This window comes from Rosa rugosa, chromosome 4, assembly GCF_958449725.1.
Source record: "Rosa rugosa chromosome 4, drRosRugo1.1, whole genome shotgun sequence".
Lineage (NCBI taxonomy): Eukaryota > Viridiplantae > Streptophyta > Magnoliopsida > Rosales > Rosaceae > Rosa > Rosa rugosa.
Window position 1 is genome coordinate 5174568 of NC_084823.1, and position 23414 is coordinate 5197981.

Here is a 23414-nt window from a genome sequence, read left to right on the forward strand (position 1 = left end):
TTTTAATTTTCTTTCAGTTATTATCATGAGACCTTTTTTTTTTTTAGAGTAATAGTCAACCACTTCATTAATAATAATCATACGAAAAATTACAACTTATAGATGTAGAAACTACATCAACATATGAAATAACAAAATCAATACTAGATGCAATAAAGCATTGGAAATAAAACCTAATAAGGGTAATAAGGGATGCAATTAAGCATTTGATGAAGCACCGGATAGAATCCGGGCTATGTAAACCGGTACCAATAGTATGGTCAACCATACTTCCACGCAAAGATATACGCCGAATAGAGGGTAACCTTCTATCAAGGTGACCAACGGTAGTGTGACCGACATTGCCTACTCTACACAAAAAAAATAAGCCGAATAGAGAGCAATCTTCTACCTGAGTAGCGAAAGAAGCAGATCCAAAATGCAGAAAAATTTAGGGCCCATAAAACGTCTCTCGGATCCCAGATGCGAACCGTAACAGCAATGGGCTCATACATGGGTTGCAAAGCCCCAAGAAGGAAGGCCCAACCAAAAACCTTACAGCAGTCCAACAAAACTGAGGCCCAGGCCCACAGATTCCTCCTTTGGGCAACCCAAAAACTCTTTGGGCACCCAGACCTTCCCTGACCCCGGCTTTGAATGTTGCTCCACCTCCCTTGATCGGAGCAGGATCATCTCGGCCTCACCAACTCTACGCCAGCCACCGCCACCAAATCCACCAGCCGTGACGAAAATCCCTCCCAGAGTCCAAACCCTGTGCCGCGCAACCTCTGCTGTTGGATCACCACGAAACCCAGTTATTCCCGACAATCGCCTCACCACCACACCAGAAAGCTTGGTGAAACAACGGCCCCTCTCGATCCGCTCACTCAACCATCCCGCCACCAGACGAACCCGATCCAATCCAGGTCCAGTAGAATCCATGAAACGCCCTGGATCCCAAATCTTCCAAACACCAATAGCCATCAGTTCAGTTAGCAGCCGAACGGAGCATAGCCTCAAACCCCGATGCGAATCAAGTTGAGAGGGAGAAAAAGCCCCCGATCTCGAGTTCAAGGAGAGAAACGAAAAGACAGGAAGGACGGACAGAACCGTACTCGATAGCTGCGACCCCAAGGGAAGGGCTGAAATTTTTCTCCATCGAAGATGGAGGCAGGTACAGAGGCGCTTGGCCATGGCCGGTGCTCTCTCAAACCCTAGCAGAGAGGGTCCATTGCATAGAGAAAATACTGGGTCCTAGTACTTTCAAAATCTGGGTCAACTTATTATCATGAGACCTGTACAATCTTAACAATTTTGTTATTCAAAATTGCTGGTAGTCATCTTCTAAAAAAAAAAAAAAAATTGCTGGTAGTCAAAATTGTTGAAAAATAATCAAGAACACATGAAGAGGATCCCAACTAGGTTTATAACTATATTGTTATTATTTTCTCTCCATTAGTTATCATGAAACAACATATACAATCATAAGGATTTTGTAATGCAAAATTGCTAGTAGTCAAGCTTGTAGAAGAAGATTCCAATTAGGGTTTATATATATCATACTAGGTTTTATTTTCTTTCTATTAATTACCAAGAAACAATATGAACGATCATAAGAATTTTGTAATCCATAATTGCTAATAATCAAGCTTGTCATGAACTCATGACAAAGATTTCAACTTGAATTTATAACAATATTAAAAGCTATTAAACATATTCCAATTATAGTTCATTTTCTAATATGAATGTCTTTTCAGTGCACGTCATTTCATTTACCCATATAATCTGATTTTAAATGTAAAAAAATTAGAATGTGTATTAAGTATTTAGGGATGTGTTAATAAAAATTTTCATGAAATTATCTATTCTTCAAAAAAAAAAAAAAAGTAATGTTTGTCTGGCTTCAATAAACTATACACAATGACACACAAAAACACAAATTTCTTGTGCAAGAAAGTGACGCATAAAATTCCCAAAGAATAGGGAGAATTTTTCGAACAGTACCTGAACTAAAGGTCACTGTGAATTAACGTACCTCACTTTACACTAACTACACTTTGGTACCTGGACTATAAATCCCGACCCACTTTTGGTACATGCCGTCAATAACTCTGTTAGTTGGCATGTCACTTGACATATTTTCAAGGGTAAAGTTGTCTCTTAACTATCCACCTTCAAAAAGTCAATTTTTTTTAATAAAAAGAAAAAAAAAGAGTGATGGTGCAATCTTGACCGTAGATCCACCCTTGGAAATTTTTTTTTTTTTTTTTATAAATAAAAAGGAAAAGAAAATTTTGTGGTGTTGGTTTTCTGGGTCGGGAATCCATGGATCGAAGATCTTTGGAAAGGCGAAGAGGTCGTCGACGGGAGGCAACGGCGGTCTGGTGGGAGGCTAGAACATGAAGAGGTGAGACGCAGAAGAAATTTGTGCGGGGGGGGGGGGGGGGGGGGTTGGTGCTTTTCCTTCCTTCCCAGCACCTTCTTTCTCTGTCTTCTCCTTCCCCTATCTCTTTCTCCTTTATTTCTTTATTCTCCATTATGATCATCTTCATCTGCCCCACTACTCCACTTTCCCAATCTCAATTCTCACATGAACTCATCTTCATAGCCACACCATGTCTTCCCCAATCGAACAAGGTACTCTTCTCTCATACACTTTTTTTTATTTATTGTTTTCAATTGAATTTGATTGAAGAAAGAAAAATTGGGATTAAAATACTGGAATGGAATATGTTCACATGATTAAAGATGAGTTCTTTTGTACTGGATTTGATTTCTGGAAAGGTTGTTGCTGGGTTTGATTTCTGGGTTTGACAGGTGAGAAAAATATAGAGAAGGGTTTGATGATGACTCCAGCGGAGCCATCGTTGTCGCAGTCATCATCTCCGTCAGCGACGGCAACGGCGTCAGCGCTGGTGCTATCGAACTCCAGGAAGAGGATGGACCGGGGGGAAGAAGAAGCATGTTTCACAGTGACTGGGCAGCAGAACGACACCGAGAGAAGAGAGAGAGAGAGGGAGAGAGAGAGAGAGAGAGAGAGAAAAGAAAATACCAAAATACCCTTTAAAAAATGAAAATTGACATAAGATTAACGGGGTTATTGACGGCATGTACCAAAAGTGGGTCGGGATTTATAGTCCAGGTACCAAAGTGTAGTTAGTGTAAAGTGAGGCACATTAATTCACAGTGACCTTTAGTTCAGGTACTGTTCGAAAAATTCTCCCTTAAGAATATCCTTATGATATGTTTGTCCGGCTCCAAAATGTTTTTTTTTTCTTTCCCCTAATGCATGCAAATATATATGCAATATTTAAGTCTACTTGGCTAGGGTGGCTCTTCCATGAATGTGAGAATGGCTATCTACTTTAGAAGAAGCAGATGCAAATGGGATCCGGCTGAAATTCCTCTAACAATCTTCCAAAAGGTAATTGATGGATTCATTTTCATGAGGTATATGATCCTTCTTCTATCAACCAAGAGATCTTTCATTTCCATTATCTATATTGGGATTGTTGGAGACTCACCTCTCGTTGCACCGGTGTTGTTTGTAACTTGGGGGCTAGCTTGATATTGATGCGACTTTAAAAGAAGTTGGTTTTTGCTGAAAGATACTGAGTTGTAAAGTAAACTGCGTTTTGGTTTTCTAGAGGTATTAACTGTACTTGAATGGTAAAAGCAGTATCTGAGTAATCGGTAAACCAACTTTGCTAGCAACCCGAACTTAACCTGAATCTCGAAACTCCTGAATGCAACTTCGAAACTTTTACCATCAGACCTTTACTTTTTCGATGTGGAACATTAATATATATCATCGACAGGATTTGTAACATGATGCCTCAATTCTTTGTGTGAATAGATGTTGGCAGAGCTAGTGGGAACGTACGTTCTTGTATTTATGGGGTGTGGGGCTGCTCTTGTCAACAGAACACATCCTCTTACGACTGTGGGCATGGCAATGGTACGTATGGGGTCTTCTTTTGATGGCACTTACTTATACAGTTGGGCATAGTCTCTGGTTGCCATTTGAATCCTGCTGTTTATATTGCCTTGGCTGCTGATCGCAAATTTCCATACAAACATGCAAGACTTCTATTCCGAAAAATTATACTATGTCATATATACAACATGTCAAGACTTCTACACGAAAAATATGTCATAAGTTTAAAGTGTAATATTCCCAGTAAAGATCATTATCTTTTGATCAATATATGAGTTGAAATTTTGTGTTCCATTTCTAACCCCATGTCGAGACAAATCCAGACAATCCAGACTATCTCATTGACCTAGTCCAAAACCTTTTGGTTTTTCTAATTTTCTTTAAGCTTGGTGTTATATAGGTACCTATGTATCATTGTCACAGATGACGGCTGCAACACTAGCAAGCCCGACTCTGAGGCTGTTGTTTCAAGACAATATTAACGTGACGGTGACTCTCTACTCTGATTCAACAACTCACCTACAAGCCCTCGTCTGGGAATTCATAGCCACTTTTATACTGATGTTCACCATTTGTGGTATAGCCACTGATCACAGAGCGGTATGTAGGGTATCATCAACTTTGTTTTCCTTCTATTTTGCTTGAAAAAGCACTGCTAACTCCATTCTTGACTGATAAAAGCAGAGCAAGAACTTATCTGGAGTTGCAATAGGTGTTACAGTTCTGTTCAATGCCACGGTTGCTGGGTAAGAATCTTTTACAATTTGGATCATTGAAGAACAATACTGATATATACTAACATTCGCCTTACATTACTAGTTAGCTCATTTTTTGCAACTCACATGAGACGAGAATTACACATATACACATTCGATGATTCTGCAGGCCAATCACTAGAGCTTCCATGAATCCAGCAAGGAGTTTTGGCCCTGCTGCTGTTACTCGTATTTATAAGAATCTTTGGGTCTATCTTTTAGCTCCTATTCTCGGGGCGCTTGCTGCTACTGCATTGTATAGTGTTCTCCGGGTGTCTGAGCCAGTGAAATCTGATCCAAATGACAAAACACTTCCACTAGTATGAAGTTCAGTCGGAACATTTTTTTTTTTTTTTTTTTTGAAAAAGTAGATAATTTCATTACTTATCAATGGCCAGAAGGCACGTACATCAGATATTGTCTCATACCAAAATTCTAAATGGCACAAGCCGCCAAGCAAAAGACAGGTGACCCTCACTGTTAACACATACGATCACTTATTGAGCCTAAACAACAAGAAATCAAGTCCTTACTACTAGCCTCTCTTTAAATAGTAAATATAGTCGCATAGAGACCTCAATTGGTATACAATTAGAGAAAACTAAGAAGAAAGTAGTTGAAGACCAAATTCCTAGTAGTAGGCAAGAAGACCAGGAAAGCCTAATCTTTGCCCTTATCTCTAGGGCTAGAAACAACATAATTGCACAAAACATCATGCACTACTGGATCCCAAATCCAAGCCCATAGAGAAATCTGGCCCAACAAAAGGGTGAAATGGGTCCCATAGCAGCCCAAACTCTTGGAGAGCGGATTTGATTTGGACACCCAACGTCGGGCACTCGGATACAGCCACAATCCGTCACTCGCCTCTGGTGTCATCTGCACCCAAAACATCGACCAGAAAAAGCAGCCTCCTTGGATTATCGACACTCTGCACCACCACAGCCAACAGTCCAGTTCCACCATCGAAGATCCGCCAATCCCTGTAGGAAGGAAGGCGCTGCCCGAGCCCAAACCCGGATCTCCTCCAGTTCCCAAGGAGGCGGCTTTAGGGTTTTGAGAGAAAAAGCCTCTCAACTTCCATGTTTTTTGTACGAAGAGGAAGAAGTTCAGTCGGAGATTTGGCAATACAACAATGTCGTAGAGTTGACGTGGTGCTGCCAAAGAAAATGGATTTATTCCTTATCCGTAGTTCTGGTAAGATTTGTGAGCTTCAAATGGGGGCTCATAGCCCTTATAGTAGAATTCTCATCCATGTATCCTCACAAGAGTTCAATTCTTGTTATCCCCCTCTCTATGGGTCTTACATTTCCTTCATTGAACAAAGAAAATAATAATTAATAAGATTCACTTCCATTCCATTTTGCTTCTTTCATATAGGACGAGGACCATATCAAATTCAATGCAATATTCAATCATCTAGCTCATCTCTTTCAGCTCAACAATGCACAAAGATTAAAGACTTGTGTGAGCAGTTTCAAATTGATGAACCAGTGTAGTTTTACACCTAAAAGACTACATCAATAAGGAAAACGTGAAAAATATTATGATAATAGAAGTAGTAAGGAAAAGAAGAGAAAACCAGTGTATTCAATGACTACATATCTTATTTCACTCACTTCCTTTATGAGTACAACATTCTATACATAGAACTACATTATGGTAGAACAAGAAATGAATAGCTAATAAGCGGCCTGTATTAATTAGAAACATATCACACACAGGATGTCTACTGGTGTTGAGGTCACTCGGAGAGGAGAAAGGGGTCCGAGTTCAGTCTAGAATTAAAGTTCAGCTTCCCCAATCAATAGGACTTGATGCCAGTGCCAGCGCATCATAATGCCTCAGCAATTTTTATCCTATTACAGCCATATGTTTTACCTGAAAAAGAAAAAAAATAGAGTGAAAAGGGCAATACAAAAAGAATTTGTGTGCAGGCCTGTAACAAATTGGCATTCACTTATTGCTTTGTGAACATCTGATACATAATTTCAGAACTACACAATTCAAGAAATTTATGTAATGCATACATAACCAGCAGAACCATATTCCATGTTAGTAAAGAGGCTGGAGGGAAGTATCTCGAAGCTGAGCTTCTCAACTGATTTGGCAAGAGGAAGGTGGTGGATAACAAAGAACTCAACAATCTGTTTATTACAGCCATGTTCAGAAAAGCTAATGCATTTTGGGTGAATTGTTTAAGAGTTCTTACCCAGTTTGTGATAGCCGCCTCCAATTCATTATTTGGTGAGACTGAGGATGTCTTTGCAAGTAAGAACTTGTTGCAATGCCATTCTCATCACTCACAAACTGCTCTGAGTAGCTAGAAGTTGAAGGAGACCAAACTGGAACTACACCTCCATCCCTCTCTCTCCTACTACTGCTGGAAGATTCTGCACTGGAATCTTCAACAACAAATTGCAGGGTTAGGGCAGTAGGTTGTGGTGGAGTGTTGTTATGATTAGGCTGAAAACCCTCTTGGTTTAATGTGTCTCTCCTTGATTCTTGATCCCCAGTAACATTTGTAGGCACTTCGGCTCTGCTCGGAAGATCTACAGAACTTTCTTCCTCTTCAACTCGCACAAGAGAAGTAGTTATACTAGGGACCATCTGATCCTCATAGCGTCGAGTTGGAGGGGGAGGGTTATTCCTCACCTGTTCATGACTATCCTCCATTTGTATGTCTTGAGGAAAGGCAATGGGGGTTGATTCAGAAGACTCTCCGAGGCCTTCTTCAGTTCCATTCTCAACAGCGGCTCTTTCATGCTGCCACATTTCTGTTAATGCTTCTTGCAACCTGGTTTTTGCTGCATCTATTCCTACAATAGGAAGAGGATAATTTGATCCTAGTTCAATTCCAGCTGCCTGGAGTACAGATTCTGGCGCATTCCATGGGTGGTGTATCCAGTCAGTTGGTAGCCTGGCAAGTTCAGGAAGCCATCGTCGCACATATTCTCCATGTGGATCAAACTTGTAACCCTCAAACTGCAGAAATCAAATCAATAAAAAAATGTTCACCAGTAAAAACCTTTAATATCGCATAAATCCTCTCGGGAAAAGAGGGGCAAAAATCAAACCGTGTCTAAACTTTTTCTATGAGAAGAAAAATTGTAGTCCTATGATGTGCGCTGACAGAAAAGTGCACTAGATTTAATTCATAGCTGCTGCATCAAGACCACTAAAATATCCAGCTGAAACTTACATATATATATATATATATATATATATATATACATATGTTTTAATGAAATTAAACTATATACAATCTTGGAAATGCCTAATTGCAAAATATAGCATAGAAAGCATGCATGGATTTCCATTGTTAATATTTAGGAAAAGTTTGCAGATGCAGAGGCACATGCTTTTTAATAGTTAAAGATGACCAAGCTCTACATTCGCACCTGTGGATTATCTATGCGGTCAAACTCACGCCCATCAGGGATAGTGCCAGATATATACTGCCAACCAAGAGCATCACTTTCAAGATCAGCATCTAAGAGTGTATCCCAGAAATACTTCATTCCCCACCTCCATGGAAGCTGCAGAACCTTTACAAAGAAACTAGAAACTACAACTCGTATCCGATCATGCAGCCAGCCAGTAGCCCACAACTCTCTCATGCCAGCATCCACCAACGGATAGCCAGTTCGACCTTGCCTCCATGCCTTGAAATAGTTCTGATTTATAACCCAGGGGAAGAATTTTAGGTGCCCAAGAAGAGGTCTTTCATGACTGTAAGGATGATTGAAACTAATGTATCTTGAATACTCCCTAAGACCAATAGATTTCAGAAACAAGTTCACACTCTCTTCACCAGCCTTGTTACCTTCATTGGCCCAAAGCAACTGCTTGATCCGAATAAGATGAAATACTTTCCTCACACTTACCTCCCCAAAATGCAAATGGGGAGAAAGCAGAGAAGTTGTATTACTATCAGCCTTTCTGCGGTTTTTGGAATACTCAATCAATGGACCATTAATAAATGTGGTAACAGCCTTATCAGCAGTGCTCCACCCAGGTGACCATGCTCGAGCAAGTAACGCATTGCTTCCCTTCTCTGATTCATCTTCGAAAATCAATGTATCAGAAGGACACCTTGATGCATCACCTGAAAAGTTTAGGAGCATTTGAATGTTGATCTGAGACATGAAAGATGCTTTATGGAAGTATAACTTGGAATCTTGTGGAAAGAAGTATGCATATGGGAGGAATCAGAAAACCTCTTGACACACATTTAGCAACAAGTAGATGATATGTCCCGCATTTTAACTCAATCTGTATTCACACTTCTCTGTTGATGGTTAAGCGGTTGTTATTACTACTTAATCTCCAACAAATTTGAATTACATCCTAAGTAAAATATAAGTACCTGAAGACCATTCTGCCATTAACAGAAAATGGCCAATCAAAACCATCACAATGATTAATGTGGTTCAGGCTTTAAAAAAAATTATGGTAAAAATAAAACATAGAATAAGAGGCTCAGTATCCTTGAACATGATTGAAGCGCTCAAGAGTACTTTGAAATGCAAACCTGAAACAATTCTCTTTGGGGGGAGAAGTGGTGCATCTGGATCATATGGCATGCTAAGGCATCTTTCCCAAAAAGCATCAAAGGTTGTGAATGGGCGACCGTGGACATCATTAACATCCCACGGTTCATAGAGCAAATCAGCATTAAAGGAACGCACAGTTATGCCGTTGGCAGACAAAACCTCCTTGGCCCTGTGATCTCTAACCAGTGATATAGGATCTGAAATACAGAAGACACACTAAGCATCAGATTGCAACAGCTGATTTATGACTTTATTCCCTCAATTATGTTATGGAAATACAGGAGTTAATGAATTTCAAGAACAGTTGCTCTTAAGAAAATTCAAGTAGGCTAGGTGAACAGATCAAAAAATCTGCTTCCACTCTAACTATAAAGGTACCCACTAGAAAGCACACAATCAAATAAACATTCTTGCACTAATCAAGATACCAAACAATTGTAAAATGCTACCAAACAGTAAATCACCCCAAAAAGGAATATGAACAGAGATCTTAGATCAAATTATTCAAAGACTTGAGGCTAGTAATCTACAAGTCATCAAAGCACCGACCTTTTTTATTTGACAGGAAAAAAAAAATTAATTCTTTCCAACAAACCCAGAACAGAAAATCTAAAAGCCTATAAAACTCAAAAGTATGCAGCAGACTGCACACAACACAAGAAAAAGAAAAGTAAAACAAATAAGAAAAGAAGAAGAAGAGCTGACCATATAAGTGGTTGAAGAAGAGCTGAGTGGCACCAGTTGCAAGACAAACCTCAAGAAGAGAAGAAACACTATCAGTAGATCTCTTGGTGATGAGAGGAGTGCCCAAACTTCTCAAAGAGGAATCAAGATGGGCCAAGCTGTGTTTGAGCCACCACCTTGAGACCCTTCCTGGGTAATAAGGCCCTTCTTCCTCAGGTGCCCAAATAAACAGAGCAACAACTCCTCCTGCTCTGACTCCAGCTGCCAAAGCTGGATTGTCCTCAACCCTCAGATCTCTCCTGAACCATACTACACTGCAACCACCACCTGACATCTCCAAACAAAAAATTCACCAACCAACAAAACCCAGAACAAGTGCTTTTTCTATATCAACTATATACCACACCCTTCTAACTGTTGCTTTCTCTCTCTAGAAGCACACACCCTGGGAGTTGTAATTAATCTTATCTTTTGCCTTACTTCTCACACTTTTGGGTATTATGAGGATTTTTGCCCTTATCTTTTACTTTTCTGATTTCTTTTTTATATTAAAATATTTTTCCCACTTTTTTGGCAGAATTTTCTCCCCATGCATAAATGGGTTGGTTTTTGTTGCTACAAATGGGTCTTTTTGGCTAGAGAGAAAGGTCTGGAGGAGGGAACTGAGTGGTCAGTGCCAAGGGAGTGGCTAGACAACAAAATTGATAGGCTAATTGCAGCCACAACTTTTATTTTCTACATTATTTGTATATTTCTCTTATCTTATGCTGCAACAAAACAAATGTCATCCAGTCTCTGGCTCCTTCTCAAATACTTTGTCTTGGACAGGGTGGAATATAGAGTCAGTTTATATAAATATTAAAAGGGCTTAAATTTTGAATAAATAATATAAACATTTGTCCTTTAAAACGGTTCAATTGGACAGTTCACAATTCGTACAAGCTTTTCGACCACTCTGTCTTTAAAAAACCCTAAGACCGGGGACTCCGTTTCTGCAAACTTGTTCTCGTCCGGCGGCGCCTGGACTTCCGGGCTGGCCTCCGGCCTCGCCGTCGTCTTGGGCTTTGCTGCCGGACGGGAGATCAATCTCTACTTCCCATAGGACTCTGTCGAAGGAGTTTTTTCTCTGGTTTTGCCAGAAGGTTTGGCTGGGCTGGTGGTGAGGAGGTGGTCGTGGTGTTACAAACCGGCAATTGATCTCCGTGAAGAGTTTTTTTGGACCAGCGGCGCCATGGGTTTCTATCGGTGGCTGTGCGTGGGGCTGTGAGGACCCGGATCGGGGATGGTTTTTTGTTCCGTGATGACGCAGGTCAGCGGCGTGGCTAGAGACGGTTGAATCGCTCGGAGAGATGTCGTGGCGGTGGGGATCGCAACTAGACGAGTCGAACGGCTTGGGTCAGCCGGAGCTCGGCCGGATTGTGACGTACAACGAAGGGGATGGGAGCAGATGGTTGGTTTGGACTGAACCAGATGATGGGCCTGAAGGGATCTCCTGGGTGACTACCCTATTGGGCTTCGAGTTGTTGGGCTGAGGTCCTACCCTAGTCCATTAGCTTCTAAATTTGGGCTATGGTTTAGGCTCTTGGCCCAAACCTATGTTTTTAGCTTTTGTCTAATTACAATATGTTTCCTTGTATTAGGAGTCTAACGAGTGTAGTTTGGCTTGTCTATTTCGCTATGTTTTTTTCATAGCTTATAGGCTCGCTTTTATGTGAGCGATAAGTTCAAATATAGTTGGTCTATCCTATGTACCACGGTGGCTCCTCCACGAAGTCTTGTCTGGCCATTGTTATGTGTCAGCGGATGGGTATGTAATGGCCTTCTTGGCATGCGCTATTATCAATGGAATTACCATTTATTCAAAAAAAAAAAAAAAAAAAATTGGACAGTTCACTGTTCACCAACCAAAAAAAAAAAAAAACGCTTCATTGGATAAATGAAAGCAATCACAAGGTTGGAATTATGAATACGCCAACACAAGACATAGGTTTACACCTACATTAGTATATAAACTACTCCAAAAAAATATTAGAGCACAAGAGTCTAAAAACTAACAAAAGAACTTCGCCTTCAAAGGAAAATATAGGTTGTTATTTAACCTAAGCCAAACACGCAATTGTGGTACGCATATTGAGCAACACTTTTAAGAAAACTTATAAAAGATCTTCAGTTACGCTACACTCGACCAAGACCAAACCCTCTTAGCAAGCACCATCTCCTCCCCCTTGGCGTTGGAGTTCCCAATCTTACTTATAAGGTTGGAAATCTCATCTACATGAGAAAAGCTAAAGGGTTTTTGTCCATTTACCCCATTTTTAGAGATTTTTTTCTCACTTACTCCATTAAGTTTTTTTAATTCTCTCTTACCCAAAACACTCTAAGGAGGTCTTCCCTAATTACCCATTAAGATTTTTTTTTTGTTTTTTAATACCATTTTGCCCTCACCTTTGTTACTTAGAGAGAGAGAGAGAGAGAAAATGGAAGAGAGAGAAACCATAGGGGACTTCGCCGGAGCCCGGTTACCGGCCGCCGGATTCAAGTCACCGATCGCCGGAATCTGGTTATCGGTCGCCGGATTCCGGCCAACTTTCGCCGGAATCAGGCAACTTTCGCCGGAATCCGGTCACCGGTCGCCGCCCGCCGGATTTTTCTAAAAACCTCGCCGGAGGTCCCTAAAGAGGTCGTCGGAGATTTCATAGGTCACCAGAACCTCAATAGAAGTCTATTGCCCCTCATTGCCCTCCAATAGAAGTTTATTGCCCCTCAATAGAAGTCTATTGCCCCTCACCGGAACCTCTCTAACCCCAATAGAGGGGCAATAAACCTCTATTGCCCTCCAATAGACGTCTATTGCCCCTCACCGGAACCTCTCTAACCCCAATGGAGGGGCAATAAACCTCTATTGCCCTCCAATAGACGTCTATTGCCCCTCACCGGAACCTCTCTAACCCCAATAGAGGGTTATGAAACCTCGCCGGAAATCCCCAAAAATGTTGTCGGGATCTCATATGGGGTTAGAGAGGTTTATTGGCCATCCGAATAAACCTGTATTGCCCCCCAATAGACATCTATTGCCCCCCAATATAGAACTTTCGATTGCCGAAATGAGAATTAATCTACTTAAAATGAGACAAATAAAACTTTGATTAAGGAAAAAAACAAGGAGATTACGTCAATTCAAAATATTTATCGCCTCCCAATAGACGTTTATTGCCCCCCAATAGACGTCTATTGCTCCTCAATAAAACTTTTTTTTTTCCTTCCCGGCTTTCTCCTTATTACAAGATAATAAAACGTTTTTTCTTTATTTTCTTTCCTTCTCGCACTTCTTCTGCCCACCGTTTACAAAAAAAAAAAAAGAATTGAATTGGGCACCCAGAAAATGTTCTGGGCACCACGTCAACAAATCGAAATTCTCTCTCTGCCTCGGACATCCGGTTAGTCCAGGATTCAATCGGCGGCTCGGCGCGTCGCCGTCCAATATCCAGCCTCTGCAGCGCTCTCAACCTCGAATCTCCGGCTTCTGCGGCGCTCTCGACCTCCTAGTCACCATCGACGGAGGAGATCAGCTGAAGAAATCACCGCTGCAAACGATGTCGTCTTCGTGGCAGAGGTCGTGGTCTAAGTCACCGGAGGGCCTGGGCCGACGATTCCCTTCCAGTCTGCGAGGATGAGGGTGGTGGGGCTGTTAAGGTTGCGAATCTAGTGGGCGATTGAGCCGGACTGGCCGGACTTGGAGAGAATGGGGTCCTCGACTCGCCGCGGAGGTGAATGTCGACGACACGGCGAGTTGAAGGCTGACAGCTCAACTGGTACAGTTGAGGCAGCTGGTGCCGGACCTCCCTCATGGTTCAGATTCTGACTTGGTTTCTTGATCTGGTGAGAGGGATGTGTGTGTGTGTGAGAGAGAGAGAGTTTCAGATCGGAGGGGGGAGGGAGAGAGAGAGAGAGATAGATCGATGGCATAGGCGTAGTTTATTAATTTAGCTGGGGGTAAAATTGTCATTTAACATTAAATTGGGTAGCTGAGAATAAAAATCTTTTGCTGGGGTAAAAGTTAGCTCTCATGTCTTTTTCTTCTTCTGATCCGCAGGAGATCCTTGCTTATTCCTAAAACCTCCAATTGCCTTGACAGCAAAGCTTCACCATAGCACAAGGCCCGAAAACAACTTTCATGGCCCCAATCCCTAGTTGGATACGGGGCCTCACAGACTAGCTCATAGCAACTCTATTCATCTGGACCTCCAAGGGACATTGGACACCCAAATTTCTATGGGCACCCAACCTCTTTGAAGCCTGACGCCGACGACCAATCCTACAGCACCGCTGCACATAGGTAGCAGTGCGTCTCCATCTGCCATAGTAATTTTTGGACCAAACCACTCATTCCCCGATGCCCTCACCACACCAATCGAGCCACTTAGATTGGCACCAACATATAGCCTAGCCAACAACATGATACTCTTCCACATTGAATCAACATCAAGCCCAAGTTTAGAAGGTAACCCGAGCAAGAAATTTAGGGCATCGCCTCAACGCCACAGGACAATCTCGGTATGGAAGGCAACCTAAGCGAGCAGCCACCCCACAGTGCCGCCGCCGTGGCCTTCGCCATAACCAAAATCAGATCCTGGTAGAGGTAGATGAAAATGTATGGGAAACCGACAGAATAGATCAAAGGATGAGAAAAGAACCGGACAGAGATACCTTGGGATTGGAAGCTGGTCGAGGCTGTTGTGCTCATCGTCGCCACAAGAATGCAACGCTCGTAGTAGCGCAAGGAAACATGCTGCTAGAGATAATAGGGTTCTTATGTTTTTAAAAATTTGATTGATATTTATCCATTATTATTATTATTTTTTTTTAAAAAAAAACCCTTAACCCACCCCACCCTTACATATGTCAGTGAGAATCAAACCCATGACCTATACAATGTTGGAATTATAAAAATTTGAATTATATTTATCCATTATTATTTGGTAATATGTTAACTCTTTTATACATCAGTGAAATTACATATAATGACTCATTCTGTAGGGTTGTTAAAAAGAGTCGTTACCTAAGCAATTCAACCTTTTAAAAGGCAATGAAGCACATCGGAACCTACCCTACACTACCTATGAAATTTAAGCACAGATAGTGTGGGTACATTTGGCGACATATCTAAAAAAAACCGCCAACTCCTTTTTCAAAAGGAAAGAAATCACCAATTTATCAGTCACCTAATACCAACTAAAAGAAACTAAAATAAAAAATAAAATTGCATACACTAGTTTAGGCCCTGACATACCAAGGCCCAAACAATGAAACCAAAACCTAATACTTGAAGCCCAAACCCAACCGAAGGCCTAAGCCAAGTGAAAATTGATGAGGCCACCCTAGGAATTAGGCACCGCCACCCACAACACAGTTGTCACAACCGGAGTCGAGGCTGCCATCTTCGCCATTGCCAGCGTCGCCTCTACCAGCATTGACACCCCTACTCCCCTAGTCCACAAACCCAGCTCCAGGCCCAGGCCCATATCACCTTGCTAAAGGACCAACCAACCATCCCAACAATCTATTCCACCATATTGTCACCAAACAATGAGGACCCTTCCGGAAAGTTCAATTGCAGCCGAAACATCATGCCACTGGGTCACGAGCCTGGTAACTCTCATCGAAACCGACCACGTTGCACCAGCAAAGCTTGACCGCACGAAGCTGCCATCGAAGCTTGGTCACCAGGTGCATAAACATTTGTCACTGCCACACACCACAGATTGGTGGGAACCCTATTTAGAGCACTTTGGCCCCAAACACCACCAGTAACAGAGAAACCCTCCCTGCCATCATCACCACCGACATCGTCGTCCAGTCCATGATCGAGAGAGAGAGAGAGAGAGAGAGAAACTGTTGCCCCAACCGCCCTTGTGGGTTTGATCGGAGATGAAGAGTCTCGCCCCACCGTCGCCAATCCTCTCATACCAGAGTAGAAGGAAAAAAAAATGAGAGAATTCCTCTTTTTTTTTTGTGACAAAAAAGATTATTTTATGTGGATTTTCTACAAGTACATTACGTTATCCACCCTATATGTCAGTGAGAATTGAACTCATTACATTCAAAATATTAATTAAATCAATAACAAACATAACACAACTTACTAGCTACATGTACATGATTCTTTCTTTTCTAACATTGTTAACAACTTCAAGTTTAAAAAAAATACTTATAGAAATTCAAAAAATAAAAAAATAAAATCCTCCACCCATATATGCGCTACTAAACTCTTAAAATGGCAAAACTAATTAAATCTCATCAATCTTAGAGAAAAAGTTCTCCATCATTACAAGTTTTGTTTGTATCTCTTTGCAAATAAACTTTACTTCTAAACATTTATGATAAATTATGATTCTTTAAAATTCCACTCTTAGTATTATCTCAAATGGCGAGAGAGGGTGGAGAATTTGACTAAATTAGGATTAACATTACGTTAGTCTAGATTCTATCTCGTCCATTTTTGTTGAAACAATAAAATAGCTGAGCTTCAAAACCTAGCCACACGCATCTACTAGGGTTGAGAAAAATTTAGATTTCCTCTAGTTTCTTCTAGCATTTTCATTCTTCCTATGATGGCAGCACGCCTTTTAGCCGCATTGGCGCTCGCAGAAGATGTTGTGGTGGATTTTGGGGAGATGGGTCTCCAGCGATTGTAAAGACATACTTCTACTTGGTGAGGAGGTTGATCAACCGCAAGTCTGGGGATGAGAAGGGTTTACTAGGAACCCTAGTGGCGGTATGGAGGCTGAAGGATAGTTTGTCGATCATGGCTTAGGCGGAGGCCGCATTTTGTTTCGATTCAAGAGGAATGAGGAGTGTAACCGAGTTCTCCATGGTGGTTCATGGCATTACAACGGCCGAATGGTAATTCTAGGGGAGTATGATGGTCTTTGGGATACGGCCAGTGTGCCGCTTCAGTTGTTGGAGATATGAGTAGTGGTGAGGAAGCTATCATTGTGTTTGAGAACGGAGGAGTCCTTGATCATGTTGGGGTCATCTATGGGACACTTACTGAAGGTGGATCCTTTTACGCTGCAATACTGTGATGCTAAATAGCGGTGTAGCGCTATGGTGAATGTGCGACGATAGTTATGGACTTCGAGGGCTTTTCGGTTTGCTTCGGCGATGACGACAGAGGTGAAGCTGCAGTATGAGAAAATCAAATGCCCTATTGGGCGTGTGGGTTGTTCACGCATGATACAAACTGGTTGTGACCAATTTTTAGTCAAGCAAGCCATGAAGTCGAAAGCAGTGATGGTAGGGTTACCAATCTTGGGATTCAGGAAGGCGACGAAGCAAGCTGGGTTAGGTAATTTGGTGAATCCGAGCCTTGATGGAGGATCTAGGGAGGCTAGGGTTTTTGAACCTAGCTTGGCTGAGGGTCAAATTGGTCTGGGGCTTATGACCCTACCTGGTACAACGTCGGTGCAATTAGTGAGTTTCTCAGAGGCTGATTTATAAGCCATTCTAGATTGGGAGAAGACAGTGGTTGCTCCATCGACTTTGGCAGGGGATAGGAGTGTTGCTACGACAAAACATATTCTTGGGATGTGCCGAGAGGCATTGATGGCGTTGGCTAGGTCGGATAAGTGGTCTAAGTTGGTTGTAGTTCAAGCTATTGAACACTTGGATGTGGAAGATGATTTTAACCTCTCCAATACAAATGGAGTTGTGCATATCTCTTCATCAAAGAAGAAGAAGGGACGACCAAAGAGGGAGCAAGATATTCTTAGGGCTCGTACATTGGCCCTAAACCAAAGAAGAAAAGATTCTCCCAAAAATTTTGTTTGAATGAGGAGGTGGGGGTTGAAAATTGTACATACATGTACACTTACAAGCATAATTAGCTATAATTGGCTACGCTCATGGTACCGCCAGAGGTACTGATTCCCGCCAAAGGAGTAGCCCACGGATACACAGCCAGGCGAGCTACCGCCTGAGCCTCGGATCACCCCCAGATCACCGCCGACGCGTCGCCACGCGCCGTGCCAAGATAGCATCAGAAGCTCCTGACGCTGAGAACTGAAGCACATCAATCCCACATCGAAAACAAGGAGAAGATCAGCCTTCTCCTCACCTATAAAAGGTTCTCTCCTCTCTCCTCATTAATTACGCATTTACTACTCATTTATTGTTATGTTGTCTATATGTATCGACTGACTTAGGCATCGGAGAAGTGAAGACCGCCCAACGCGGTCTCCCTCTGACGCCCTGTCTTTCATTTGACAACTAGCGAAGATCACCGAGTCTACAGAGTAGCGGTCCGCCCACCGGACCCGCGTTAAACGAAGGTTCGGCTACCGCCGGACTTTGAGCATTAACAAAAATGTTGTGATGGATGCAGTGAAGATGATGGAAGCTCTTATGGGGGAGGTTATTGAAGGAGGTGCTTAGTGCTACTCTTCTTTTGGGATGGCACCAATTTCGACTCAAACTTGGGAAATGTATTCAAGAAAACCCGCAGTGCCTATGTCATTTGAGTTTATTCATGGATAGTGTAGGGTAGTTTTGGATGAACTTCATTGTTTTAAAACTGTTGAATTGCTTAGGTAATGACCCTTATACGGCCCCACTGAGGCGGGTCGTTATATTTAATTTCGCTGATTAATAAAGGAGTTGACATGTTTTTTGAAAAATGAAAAAGTTCTGACTCCTCCAATATAATAAAAAAGAAAAAAGAAAATCAGAGCAACATATATATACTCCAAATCCGTGGCAACCTAAATTATAGTTAGGCGATCCGGCCGGCGATGTCAGTGGGCGGCCAAGAAACGATGAAGCGTCGTGATCCGCTGGCGATTGAGATGCAGTTCCGGCAGCACCGATGGACAGAGTCCGACCCACACGATAGGCTTGCTGGAGATGTGGGTTGTTGGGCCTGCCCTAGGCTACTGGGCCCTCTTTGGTGGGCTGGTATCTTTTTTTATTTAAGTATTAAGTATATTTACTTTTATTTATGTTGTTTTACTACTTTAATTCGACGTGGCTTTATGCCTGCAATAAGTCCCTACCCTGTTATGGTAGGGCAACGTGGGCTCTGTCCCGGATTGCACACCTTGTGTGCCTTGTTTGCCCTAGTTAGGCAGCGGGTCCATTGCTTTGCCAAATGGTCGCAACCTCCTAGTGGCAGGATGAAACTAAGTGTTACCGGATGTACTTTCCGGTGGCAACATAGTGAGAAAGTTGATCTTATTAGTATATTATGGCTTCGAGTAAGCATTTACTTTCCGTTATGTCACCACCCTAGTAAAGCAAATAGAGTAGCCATACGTGCACTCTTCGCTAATTAGTGCCATTTAGAATACATACTCTATGTCGAGACTCTCGGTATTATTTCGGGATGTTCTCCCTATGCTTATTGTAATTTGGGGTTCAGGTATCATCTCCTCCCCATGTATTCTGCAGTTTCATTAATGATCAAGGCTTAAGGGCAGCCGTATTGACCCTCTTTAAAAATAAAAAAAAATTATAGTTAGGATTATACTCCAAATCTTGTCTATTAAATTTAATAACAATTAACGGTTGAGATGAGTTTTAAAGAATAAATCATTATCTATTATTTTTTTTTTATAAAATTAATTTATCTAAATCTATTAATGTAAGACATACTAAAATTAAATAAAAATACTCCGATTTGGAATATAATTAACAGATTAATTGTTTTCCTATTGAAATTCAACTACTGCAGAGAAAAGAGAGAGAAAATTAATCTAGATGAAGTCTTTGAACGTTTCATACTTTTCATTCACAAGGAAACAATCAATTGTTATGAACTTCCAACATTAGAACCTCATAGCATGCACAACGAAATATATGGGAAACAATGAAAGTATGACCACGTGGAATAATAGCTGTCTGTAAGAAGCCAATAAGGAAGAGATGGTCACCAACTAGGTCAAAATTTTTCACAATATGCTTCATTGATAAAGAGCTCAACTTCTCATGGAGAAGAAGAAGGAGATGAAGTTTAGGTCAGGCCCGTTGCTTAAAATTCCTAGTTTTGGTAATTATTGATATTCCAAAACGAGGTAGTTATGAAAGATATAAGAAGAATTTAAAGAAGGAGAGAGAGAGAGAGAAAAAAAAAATATATTAATGCATAATTATTTGAGTCGATATTATATATTATATTTATTCAAAAAGAATTAATAAATTATCTTTAATCTCAACTATTGATTGTTATTAGATTCTCATCCCAAAACCCTAAGCACCGTCGGCGGCGGTTTTTGCACGAACGTTTTCTTCGTCCGGTGGTGGCACTGGGCTGGCCTCTGGGCCTCGTCGACGCTGCTACCTGACGGGGATTGCTATATGGGATCGGAGAACTCTGGTAGGGGTGGTTGCTCGGGGTTTTTCTGCAGGCTGGTTTTCCGCTTTTGGTCTTTGGTGGTCGCGTCTCTGGTTCTTGGCTTTGTGTTGCAGGTTTGGTGGACCTCGATCTCGGCTGCTTCGGCTGTCACGGTGTTGAGTTCAAGATCGGCGGCAGTGTGGGTATGCAGGGGACTGGGTTGAGGGAGTTTCGGTGGGAGGAAGGTGGTGGCGGGGTGCTCTACTGTGTGGTGGGTCACGGCGGGTCAGTGGCGGCAAGGATCACGGTGGAGCGGCGTCAGCGAAGCTTTGCTGGAACTGCACGTGAAGTTTAGGGCTGGAGATGGATGCTGTGCTGGAGCTGGGCCCGGCCTGCTGGGCCTTTTGAGTGGGCCTTTCTTTGGTGTTTCTTTGATCTAGATATGTTGGGCTGGGGTTTTTTTTGGCCCTATGCCCAACCCTATGTTTTTAGCATTTTGTCTAATTACAATAAATTCCTTGTTTTTAGGAAGCTATGCACCGATGTGCACTCTATATATCCTTAGTGTCTCTGGAGTAGTACCGAAGGAGGATATCCGCTATCTCTACGTATTTGAATGTATAATGAGTAGGACTATATATACGTACCACTTGTGGGTACTACCACTAACTTCTTGTCTGTCTATAAATGACAGCGGAAGGGTATGTAACGGTCTATTCTGGCTCGTGATGAATATATTATTTCGCTCCCGTGGCCTTACTAAAAAAAAAAATGATTGTTATTAGATTTAATGGACAAGATTTGGAGTATAATCTTCACTATAATTTAGGTGGTTACGGATCCGCCCCCTAAACCCTAAACCCTATATATACTATTATTAAGAGAACATGCTTTGTTAGTCAAAATTTAAAATTTTGACAAAATTGACCCTAGAAGATTAATAAACTTTGAGAATTAATTAAAGCATAAGGATATATAAGATATTTACAAAATATATTTTTATTAAAAAAATTTTAAAAAAAAAGTACCCACAACCCACTTTTCTCTCTCTCATTTTCTCTTCTCTGCAATAACCAACTCTTTTCTTTTTTATTTTCTGGAAAAAAAAAAAAAAAAAACTTACACATGCAAAGCATGTGTGGAGAAATGCTAGTATATATATATATATAGTTCTTAATTTGTCTTTTAGCTAGTATTTTTTTTCGATAATCTAGAATAAGTATCATTACCGTCCAACTACTAATTTCGTAAGAATTATTGTCCAATTATGGATAGTTATGTTTGCAACTGAATCTGATTCTAAATGAATGTTGGCGATTTTGGTTTCGAATTTTTTATATTATTATTATTATTATTATCTCATTAGTGTCAAGTTGGGATTTGGCATTGGCAGCTTAGATTTTGGAGAGGGACAGCCGTATGGGGAAGATAGGTATTGCTGACTCCCTGCTTTTTGGCCAATCCTTGATAAAGTTCTAGATTCCATTTCTGGGTCACTGTTGAAAGTCTCTATCGTTCTATGCCGCGTTACACATTCCCATTTTCTCCTGCATAATTTACAACACTATCCCTCTTCCATATATAATAAAGTCCACCTTTTTGGGAAACTTCTCATTGGTTTTTGTATTGTGTTAAGTCCACCTAAAATCATAACAGCAATAGTTTATTTTATAATCACTACTTGAAATTGAAAAAAAATAAAATATATCATTTAGTTGTAATTGTTTCAAAAAACAAAATGAATGGTTGTTTAGTACCATTTAGTTTAGTGATTTCTCTTTATAAATTGGAGGTTCTGAATTCAACTTATGAAATTAGTTATTGACTTTTTTTTTTTTTTTTTTTTTTTGAAAGAAGGGCTGGTGCAGCTGCCCTCAAGCCTTGATTAACGAAACTGTTGAATACAAGGGGGGGACATTGAGCCTAAACCCCTGATTACAATAAGCAACTAGAGTATGTCCCGAAATAATATCAGGAATCTCTACACAATACTTGTATTCTAACAAGCACCAACTAGCAAAGAGCGCACTACTGGCTGCTCCATTTGCTTTGAAATAGCAGTGACATAACGGAAAGATAACTCGATATGTAACACGATTACAACGTAGCATAATTGCCAGCTTTAGCACAGCTTTCCTACTATGTTGCCGCCAGATGACGAATCCGACGACACTTAGTTTCATCCTACCACTAGGTGGTAGCGACCATTTGACAAAGCAAACAACTCGCTGCCAACCTAGAGCAACTAAGGCACATTGAGTGCATACACTGGCACAAGGCCCTATGAGTCCTACACAACACGTGTAGACACTTATTTCCCGCCAAAGACGTGACCAAAATAAAAAACTGCAGTAAATAAAAGTAAAAACAGAAAAAACATAGCTAGACCAAGCCAGGCCCAAGGGGGCCCAAGCCCAAGCCCAAGCCACAATCTGAGGAAAAAAGAGCCCACAAACTACTAGCCAGGTCGGGCCCAACTTCACCACAGCGACTGTCGTCGGAACCCGCACAGCGCCGCCCCTCTGCCTTCGCCAGAACACCGTCGACGACCCGGTATCTCTGACGCACCTAGGGAACCTGTGATCACAGCCTTGCAGCAACGCCATCTCCGTCGCATGGAGAAACCACCTTCGTCGCCCAACCGGATCGAGATCTGAAGATCCAATCCAGATCGGGTAGCTCCGATTAGCCCCCGCCCACGCCACGCCAAACGCCGCACCACCTAGCCGCCACCAGATCGCTGACTTGATCTGTCGATTAGGCCATTGCAAAGCAAACCCATGTCGGCCAATAGTCGTGGCCTCCTTCTCCCTCATCGCACAGGCAACCACCATAATCACCCCAATCGGAACGACAACGTTGATTGAGGGATCCGGCCACACATCGAACTCACTCAGCGGTGACTACGGCCTGTCCGACGACGGCGTAAGGGCACGCCGCCGGACAGGGGAAAACTCCAATTTTTTTCTCTCAGGCGCGTGCAAGCGCGTTCTTAGGTTTTGGAAAACCGTTATTGACTTATTATATAGTCTCAGTTGTTATATAATTAAAAAGGAATAACAATATTGAAAGTAATCAAAATGATCATTATAAATGGCATATATTTATATAATACGTTTGAATGACCATACAAATTCTCATTTGATCATTTATAAGGCTGAATAAATAACAATGAT

At 41.6% G+C, this 23414-nt stretch overlaps 1 protein-coding gene and 1 pseudogene across 1 annotated transcript; one reads left to right on the forward strand and one right to left on the reverse strand.

Annotated features, from left to right (window-relative positions):
* The first annotated feature begins 2417 nt into the window (after nucleotides 1–2417).
* On the forward strand, nucleotides 2418–5022 carry LOC133746505 (nodulin-26-like; annotated as a pseudogene).
* Nucleotides 5023–6256: 1234 nt separating this feature from the next.
* Nucleotides 6257–10455, reverse strand: LOC133742908 (cryptochrome-1). The gene is made up of 5 exons (XM_062170612.1): nucleotides 9933–10455; nucleotides 9206–9424; nucleotides 8073–8779; nucleotides 6884–7656; nucleotides 6257–6552 (listed from the first exon to the last, which is right to left on the reverse strand). The coding sequence occupies exons 1-5, from the start codon at nucleotides 10243–10245 to the stop codon at nucleotides 6549–6551; spliced, it is 2016 nt and encodes a 671-aa protein (XP_062026596.1). The 5' UTR covers nucleotides 10246–10455; the 3' UTR covers nucleotides 6257–6548.
* Between the last annotated feature and the right edge of the window lie 12959 nt (nucleotides 10456–23414).